Here is a 9,959-nt window from a genome sequence, read left to right on the forward strand (position 1 = left end):
CACACACACACACACACACACACACACACACACACACACACACACACACACACACAAGAGGCCTGGCTGCTGCAACAATGCCTTTCATAGAACAACAACAGGTGGCACAGTCCATTTTCAGTGTTCCGTAGATTTTGTTTGTGGAGCCTAAGAGAGACGGGAGGCTGCTGGCACATTATGCTCACCATCCACTTTATTAGGTACACCTGTTCAGTTGGTCTTTAAGGCAAAGAGGTCATAAAAAGAGCCAATCACATGGCAGCAGCTCGGTTCATTTACATATGTGGACAAATGCAAATAGACAGTGGAAGATCGGAAAATTGTTGGATGGTAGGGTCAGAATATAATGTAATCCGCATGAAAGCCTGGATCCATCCCGTCTTGTATCAACAATTCAAACGGACAGTGATGTAACCGTTTAGGGGGTCCCTTAAAACCTATTTGACTTCTTGTTTTAAAAACACCACGGCCTACCTAAGTACTGCTGGTTTCATGACCATGACAATGAGTTCACTGTATACAGTCCACAGTCGCCACATCTCAGTGCAGTAGAGCACCTTTGCTCTATAAGATGTAGTGAAACGGGAGAGTCACATTATAGACGTGCAGCTGACAAATGTGCAACAGCTGCGTGACGACATCATGGACCAAAATTAAGGCAGTTCAGAAGGGGGTTCAACCAGGTACTAGCAAGGTGTACCCAGTAAAGTGACTGGTGAGTGGAGAGACAAAGCCGTTTAGAGAAGCTTTGCAGCAAATCCAGGTTGATTTTAATGTCTAATGTCATTCTATCCCAACAGATACTGCAACATTTTGCAGCTGATGGATGATCTTACAGCTGAGTGAGAAGCTGGTTATCATTTTTAGACCATGATGACCTTTTGATATTTCATTAGCCCTTCAGAGAGGCACCAATTAAACGTAATTTTCCATTAAGACCATAGCGATGCCATAACAAAAAGAGTAGATTTAATAGAGATATTTTATAATATTCTCGATATTAGAATAACATCTGTGGCACAAACAGATCTGTAACTCAGAACTCAGTAACAGAGTGAAACTGAATTTCAGTCAGGCAACTCACATTTTAAATGGTTTATTGCAGTAGCAGCAAATAGAGTCACAAATCTATTATGGATGGAAAATTGGAGTGTTGTGTATTTAACCCCTGAATATGCTGTCAAACATGTTCAGGAATAGTTGAAATTACACCAGCATATCCTGGGAATTATGAGAGACACAATTAATAAAGTAATATACACCTCTCATAAAAGTACAAACATGAAGCGAAAATTTAAATGAGTAGAGCTGCTAATGGATGCATTAAAATAACACAGACGGTTATACCTGTGAGGAAATAATATATTTTAATGTAATTTAAAATGATTTTTCTTTTGCAATATTTGGCTAATGAGTCATTTTAGTAGTGTAGGATTCCCGATGATATGAGAAGAAATTAGAGCCATTTAACCAAGACTGGGTGTTATGTGAAATAAGGAAACACAATAATTTAATATTCATATTATTTAGCGACACATGATCTCCGTTTCTCATCTCCAAAAATTCAGAAACCAACAAATATAGGAAATCTGAGTGTCTTTGCTTTATGCCACACAGTCTTATTCATTATATTATATTTTCCTGATTATGTCTGTCGCTCTGTGTTGTACCTGTTAAAGTGGTAGATGTCCTGGATGTTGCCAAATAGTGACTTTTTATCCTCAGAGCTCAAGGCCAGTCGAGACTGGTTACTTATGCACTCCAAGTAGTCCTGCAGAGAGAAAGAAGCAACAGTCTGTTAGGAGGTTGGCGTCTTGATTGGGACCAGCCTCGGCACACATACAGCAGCCCACCCACATAAACTCTTGCAGACACCGGAAGCTTTCAACCTCCCCTGGACGGCTGACTCTGGAAACAGAATCATACTGACAACATCCAGACACACTCAGACTCTCTGATCTTTATCTTTAGAGTGGATCTTATAAGTTATAGGTTTTGTTTCATCATTTTAAGAAGCCTTTCCAAAAAAATAAATAAATAAATAAAAAGGGTTGTTGGGGAACAACTACACCTGCTAGGAAAACCAATATTAAATCCATGACTGAAACGAATCTGATTTGTTTTTAAATATCATTCTTAGGTTATCAAAAAATATGTTTAGGAAAGATTTTATGAACTATGTTACTTTTGCAGAATAAAGGCACACCGTTATGAGCCAATGCGTGATGGGTAAACTGGGGGTTCTTCATTATCAGTTCTTTTAATGCCATAATCCAAAAAACAAAAAAACAAAACAGAAAACTTACTTTTAAACGATTTAAACTGCAGTAATATAGTAAAAACACTTAACCCTGGTGTACTATGTTCAACTAAAAGCCAATTTCCTCTGTTGCTGATTCGTGTCAACACTTTGATAAGAGGATAAAGCAGGTCAACAGCTTGTAGCCCTGAAACTGTCTGGCTGTTGCTGGGAAGAACAGTTTTAAAACATAAAAAAAAAAAAAAATGTCGCCTCAGGAAGCTTTAACTCTGTGGCGCTTATCACCGCCTCCATCAGTGACATTAGTGATGAGTGCTCATATGACTGCTATTAAACAACAGCACTGCCAGATATCCATCTGGCCTGAAGAAAGAAAGAGAAAGGTGAGCGGCGACCGGTAGCTGGGAGCAGCAGCATTGAATGGAGCTGTGTGTTTTGCACGGGGACTTTTCACTGCTTTTTATACATTTCAAAAGAACAGAACAAATAGATCAACTGATCTTGCCCGTTCTGCAGGCAACTAAAAACCAACACAACACTGCTGCAGTTACTGAGAAGTGCAGTGCAAATAAACACAAAAGATTTCATCTAGAAAAGCGACAGTTCAACCCCAAATCAAATTTATGCATTTTCCTTTTGACCTGCCCAGCTTTGGCAAGGTGTCTTCTTTTGTATACAGTGAAATGACATCTCCAAGTTCGAGAAAAAATGTATTTGAAAAACACAAAATGAATCTAAAAGAGCCTCTTGCTTGTGACTGAGTTACAGGATTTAATCTTTAATGGTGCTCCATGTTTCCTTTGGCTGTTGGGCAAAAGACACGCATTTCATTTTATTTATTTTCTTTGGTGCTTTGAGTAACAGTTTAATCTGTCTCCATTAAATCCAGGAGATGGCAGACATTTCTACAAACAACATCTCAAAGAAGGCCGCTAAAACAATATAGATTGAATTGAAGGGGAAAAATATATTAACTTGTTTTTGGGGTGAACTGTCCCTTCAAGCTACGAGCACATAGAAATAGAAAAAGTGCTTTTAAACCACATTACTGTCTGAAACTGGGAAAATCTTACAACACTGAGAGAAGCGCCAGGCTGCCTTCGACATGCACAAACACAACTCGCCATATCAGTGCAGACAATACTTGTGTGTTTTTAAGAGAGCAAAGACAGGGAGGGAGAGGTTGTTTTTGTTTTTTTTTAATGTTCTCTCCCGTTGGCCTAATTTGCAGTCGGTTGCTAAGAGTTTCTGTTCCAAGTATTGTTTTATGCATTTATTCATTATTAGTTTAACTAGTTCAAGTCTGAGCTGCAATCCATTAAACTGTGTTTGGTTAGGCAAAGGCATAGAAAAACAGAAACAACTGGAAAAAGTGATCTGAATGTAAAGAGTGTACGGGCTTTTGCAAGAGCTTTAGGGCAACGTTTTAGGGCAAGGATTTGAGTTACAGAAAGAAATCGTGCTTAAAAGGGAAGGCAGTGATTATGTCTAAGGTCACATAAAGAGGTCATGTTAAGATTTTGTTGATGTTGGCAGTAATGTGTAAACTGATAGTTTATTAGCCACAGGGTCAAAGATCTGACCTGGCCTGACCCGCTCACTCATCACACTCAGCCAAAGCCTCTGCAGGCTCAACAACGGGAAGTGTTCACAGACACACACCTGAGGGTTCACTTCCCGCTAAGCATCAGGCTTCACATATGCAAGCTTAATAACTTTATTGTGTTAACCATTAATCTCCTCAAGCACACACTCCTTTTCTACAATCACACGCAAAAAAACCCCCAAAGTTGTCCTTCTGCCCTTCAGTGGGAAACCATTTCTCCAAACACTGATGAGGGCAAACGACAGAAAAGGGATGTTCCCGGATCGTGACATTGTTGGCTAATGAGGATTTAGGCTCATGCAAACAAACATCATATTCACCAATTTAACAACACTTAAGGAGCATTTAAAAAAAAAAAAAAAAGAAGCCTGCAAAGCTGCAGAAAGATGAAACACAGTTGAGCCCAGGGGAGTCTGGGTAAATATTTGTGTTAAGGCCGTCACACCCTCCTACAGCAGCATTGGATTATTGAAATGCAAGATGGCTAATGATGCAGGACAGTGCTGAGTACTGATGAGCTGTTGCTGTGCTTGTGGTGGCTGCTAGCTGTGCTTTTCTCTTCACTGTAGGTTAACTGTGATGTTAAAAGCCCTTTTCACACAGATACAATCAGTGCAATCCATCCCCGATGCACTCATTGAAACAGTCATTAAAAAGGTAAAGTAAGGCTGAATGCATGTGTCTTTTCCAAAGTGCTAGTGACAAATTAGCTTTCTTGAAATGCAAGTGTGGTTGTTGAGTGCTGGGTGGTCTGATCCACTGATGGCAATCGGCAGGCTGCAGTAGTAGAAGCAGTAGAGGGTTATTAAGTGCAGCTTCTAAGCCCTGTTCAGTGTTTTCTTAACCTACTTAGGATACTGTTATCTTGGAGCTAAATCCCTTTTCCTGTTTTCACCCTCTATCCCATTTCCTCACCTCTGATAGGAGGAGGAGGAGTCGGAGAGGGTGGAATATCAGGAGTGAAACACCAAAAACACATATCACAAAAAAAACGTGTGATGATGGATCCATTGTGCACTCCAAAGCCAAAATAACACAACCTAGACATACAAACACATGCACAGACACTTTGGCCTATGAATCGACAGCTTGCCAAAGGTGGACAATGTGGGAAAAAGTGGATGAAGATTTCAAGCCACCACTTTATAATAAAGCTGCAGGATACAACATGCACCACATACATTCAACACAGTGAATTTTTTAGTTTTACATAGAGCTGAATACAGAAACCAAAAGGCAGGAGAGACCAAAGAGAGCAACCTTTGATAAAAAGCTCTACACCCAATCCTTAACAAAGCCACTCAGATACTGACTACAGGCAAGGTGTATCCTTGCAGTTCAAAGCCAGCCAAACACACAGACACACACACAAACGAGTGCATTAGCTCGAGTGTGTGTGCCTCTGTGTGCAGCACAAAAGGCGCTGGTGTCATGTAACTCGCCCAAACTCTGCCTGCAAGTGCAGGTGACCTTATTGCATTAAAGTTTTCCAGAAGGCACCAAGCAGTATGCGTCACGTGCATTAAATGTGTATTATCTGGCAATTTAAAGCCTTCCTGAAGAGATCAGGGTCAGGCAGTCACTGGACTGACATCCATTTAATGATTGCCTGTGTCAGGAGGCACTTCTTTCACTCAATTCCCTATTCTCTGCTTTGCTGTTATTCTCTCTCTACTCTCCTATCAAAAATAAGTCTAACAATGCCAAAAATACATCTTAACAAATGTGTTTTTTTTAAGTAAAACTACGTAAAATTTGTCCTTTATTTGGCTTTATTCATTTCAGGACCACTGAGATCGCCTTTATAATCCATTAAGGTGGCTGGATCCCTTTGTTTGAGACCAGAGACATAAATTACCTCGCCACCTTGAGCAACAGTAAGCTTGAACATGTCTGGAAAGGGAGAAATCGGTAAAAACTATCTAATAATAATCATTTTATATATAATTGATATATATTTTAGTAAGACACCAATAACTTGCCACCCCCCCCCAAAAAAAATAGTTGTAGTCTTTCTAACTTTTTTTCCACATCTCTCTCTTTGTTTGATGTTCTGCCAAATATGCTAATACTCTGAAGCTTTGAAGTTTCTGTGCATGTGCAGGATCCTTCTGTTTCCAATTTCCTTCACATGTCATGTTGTGTAGCCAAGTTATATATTATTTGGAATTCCAGTCCCTTACCTCTACAATGCTACGTAGGTCCTGTACGTAGGTTCTCTCTGTGTCCAGTATTTCCTGCACCACCCGGTCCACATATGTTCTTGGTCCCTGTCCCTGATTCGCCCGCTCCCCTCCTTCTGGGCTCAGCTTAGGCTCTGAATTTTCAGTTGGAGTCTGTCCACTGCTGTATCTTCCTTGCCCTGTCCCTGTGTCCGTTGCTCCATCATTTCTGTCATCTTCCTCTCTGCACTCCAGTTGCCTCGCAGGGACCAGCTCCAACCGAATCGCCCCAGAGTCCCGGTCTGCGGTCATGGGGTTACAGTGCGGGGCAGCGACAAGAGTTGTGCGGCTGCCCAACGAGCAGTGACTGTCCCTGGAGGAGGCAGAGGAGGATGTGGAGCTGTAGCTGATGGGCCTTTCAGCGCTGTCGGGAGAGGAGTCCATGCTGAGGGCGGAGCAGTAGCGAGAAGGAGCGTGGCGGAAGGCTGGGTTGCGGAGGCAGCGAGCTGGGATGTCAACGGAGCTCAGGACTGACCCGGTGTCCGGGACCTCAGGAACAGGAGGCAATGCATCAGGTAGGTAGCTGTAATCGTCTGGAAGGAAAATCAAGCAAAGGAAGAGATTCTCATTAATTCACCAGTGCTAAGATTACATTCATATTGCTCTGTGTTCATGTCCTAGATATTGGCTTTGCCATAATAATAATAATAATAATAATAATAATAATAATAATGATGATGATGATGCCCCCAAAAGAAAAAGAAAAAAAAAGAGAAATACAACAAGGAAAACAACAGTAGATCGTACACACACTCACACACTTCCTCATTTATTACAATCAAGCCCCTGACTTGGAAGACTGCTGAGGGCTCCATGGAGTCTGGTTAGAAAAAAATACTGAAAATGCCATGGTTTAAGTTTTATGACATTGCATTGTCAGTGAGTTGGCCAAAGATTGTGGTGCAAATGGGTTGAATGCCTGATCGAAATTACATTTTGGGTGACTTTCCAGTTACCCTGGACAGAAGAGAACCAGAGATGTAAAAGCTAGGCATACATTACATAAACCACTGCATTTTGTCTTGGTGTTTAATAATACAGTTCAAAACTGCACGTCCTCATTTGTGTATCATCATCCGTCTTAAGTAATCTATGGTAACACAGCCACAGCATTGAACAGGTCGTACAACATGCCCCAGCATAACTCACACAAAATAATCAGATTTTATTTTCATAAACCAAGATAGCACACTCTGAGGTCTTCACTTCTTTCCAGCATACAACGTCCTCTTTTCGGACAAAGATTTTAAAAGAAGAATCTCAATCGGAAATTTTAAGCCGCAAGGATGGACATAATAGACACTATACAGAAGAAGTTCAAAAAAACTGTCTAAATTAATATTCATGGGGGGAAAAAACTCAATCGCTGACCTAAACTAAAATCCTGATTATATTCACTCAGTTGAAAGGCTGTGCTGCCCTCTTTAAACACTTAACACTACGACTTTTATACTCTTCACAGTCTCCGTTTAGCATCCCGATTCCTTACATTCCTACTGACCACGGGCCAACTGACCACCCATCACCAACCTTCACAGATTTGCCCCCACTTGTATCCAAAGAAATGCTTTGACTCATAAGGAGCTGACAGTAATTCCAATTCCAGATGAGAAAACATACACAACCACAGGAAACACAACCCTTTGAATTCTTATTTATTTGCATAGACGAGGATTTTATGTTTGTGTGAGTAGACATTTTTGCAAGAATACAAAAAGATTACCAGTGTAATGCTGAAAGCACGCCACTTACAGTTATGAATGAAACCCCTATTTCCAAGGGAGACAAGTTTGTGTGTTTGCGTGTACCTACAGGAGTCTACTTGGCATCCAGCACATGCCAAACTGGCTCAAGACCTTGTGTTTGCGTTAAAGATATGATTACCAGCTCCCAAGTCCCCACAGTCAGGGCAGCTGAAGTGAAACCACAAATGCAGCATATCAGACAGAAGCCTTCCAAGTTTCCAAGGTCTTGCTTCACAGAAAGGCTTTGATGGCAACAACCGAGAACAAATGTGATGAAGCAAAGGGAAGAACAACGTGCAAGAGCCTTATAACAGCTCTGTGGGGGTTTGACACCATCAAAGCTAGAAGCACCAGTGAACCGGCAGCTGCCATGTTGTGGCAACAATGATATCCAGCGCCGTTCAGGACAGCGTAGCTCGCTTGCTGCCAGTAGCACCTACTCACCCTAAGCCCATCTCACTTCAAAGGCTCAGAGATCACAGGTTCAGGTTCAAAAACATGAAACGTGAACCTGAGAACAAGCTCAAAGAATCCTGGTAAAAACCCGCTCTCTCACCTTTCACACAGGTACCTCGGACGCTTTTAGTTACAGCGACAGCTTTTTTTTTTCCCCCTTTGGTGGCTGCACACTAGTCAGACTGGTCCCGTGATAAGAAGATCACACTGGAACAGCTTTTATAACATCAATACTGAACCTGTATGTAACTTTAGTGGATCAAAGTTCAGACTTTTTGGACACATTTTCCATTTGCAAGATGAATGTCTGTACGCACTTCTGAAAGCCATCCAGTTCTGTGGGGACTTTTAGCTCTAAAATTTAGAGCTAAAAGTCAGTTTCATTTAGCAAGAATTAGATAACATTCATACACACACTCTGCAAGAAATACGTTGGGCATGGATGGAAATAAAAGAGATAGCCTAGCTATGATCCACTTCAAAATATATCATTCGTCACCTCTTTATAATGATCTCTAATTGGGAGCAAATTAGTGTTTCTGCCTTTCAGATTTTCAAACACTTGTTCATCAAATGGGAAGAGTGATCATCTGTCACTGACAGTTTCAGACGTCCAACATTGTGTACAGACCTTACACCCCATACAGGTCTGAAGGAATCTTTCAGTTCCTTGAAAGAAAAAAAAAAATTCCTGGGACTGAAAGTTCGTCAGAGTTTACCTGGAAATGCAACTGAATAAGCACATTTGCTTATAGAGTCCTGTGAAGGGACTGCAAGGTCTGCTGATAATGTCTCATAATGCTTGCGACACACCTTTCCCGTGACACGTTTATCTGATCCTTTATTAACAGATACAAACAAGAGTTTTAAGTCAGAAAAATCACTTAAGCCCTGCGATATTATCAGCCATATGTTTCCTCACGCTGTCAAGCCAGTTTTCTAAATCCACCTCTCAAAAAAACCCCAACAATGAGATCTAATGAGCTCCATCATATCTTTCTCTACTTTTAATTTTTCCTCCGCTAGTGTGCCAAGAAAAACAGGAAGGATCCAGAGCGCCCAAAAACTGAAGGAGCATGAAACTGCACTTCCCTCAGACAAGTTTGGAACCGATTCCCTGTGCATGTGTGTCCATGCAAATTTCTGCAGTGCCAAACCTGACTCCCCCCCCCCTAACGAAAACATCAGATAGTAGAAAAAGAACTTGCTGGGCAAAAACACTACACAGAAAAACCAAAGGGCCTTGGCTTTTTTATAAACAGCGCCCTGCTTTCAAGTTACCATACACAATGGCCAAAGGGTTGTATAACACATCTCGCCATTAATAGGTAACAGACAGTTTTCTTTGCACTTTGACAAATCTGTGATACATCGTTTCTTATCACAGCTGCTAATGTATGTGTATCTATAATGTGTGTGCATGTTTCACACAAAATGCATTAGGTTTATCACTCCAAAGATAAGACTAACTAAGCTCATAACTTAATGGTCCTTACACCAGCCATTGCAGCTAGATATGGTCAGGCAGTGTGCGCACACGTGCAACCTACACCCATACACACAGACGCACGCTCATGCGCAAACATACAAAGAGAGCAAATACAGAGAAGCCAAGCTTGGAGTGAAACCTAGAGAAGATTGCCCCATCGTGTGTTTGCCCAACCCCTCCT

At 41.3% G+C, this 9,959-nt stretch overlaps 1 protein-coding gene across 4 annotated transcripts in view; it reads right to left on the reverse strand.

Moving 5' to 3' along the window:
- LOC102307612 (pleckstrin homology domain-containing family G member 1) overlaps positions 1–9,959 on the reverse strand; it is a 60,198-nt gene that overhangs the window by 18,034 nt on the left and 32,205 nt on the right. For all 4 annotated transcript variants that reach the window (XM_005921626.2, XM_005921627.2, XM_005921629.2 and 1 more), the window contains exons 2-3: positions 6,050–6,621; positions 1,671–1,771 (exon numbers count right to left, since the gene is read on the reverse strand). In XM_005921626.2, the coding sequence (XP_005921688.1) occupies positions 1,671–1,771; positions 6,050–6,621 (673 nt within the window). The remainder of the gene's footprint in view (positions 1–1,670; positions 1,772–6,049; positions 6,622–9,959) is intronic.

The sequence above is a fragment of the Haplochromis burtoni genome, unplaced genomic scaffold (genome assembly GCF_018398535.1).
Source record: "Haplochromis burtoni strain Fernald_Lab_line unplaced genomic scaffold, NCSU_Asbu1 Contig_47, whole genome shotgun sequence".
In the NCBI taxonomy this organism is placed as follows: domain Eukaryota; kingdom Metazoa; phylum Chordata; class Actinopteri; order Cichliformes; family Cichlidae; genus Haplochromis; species Haplochromis burtoni.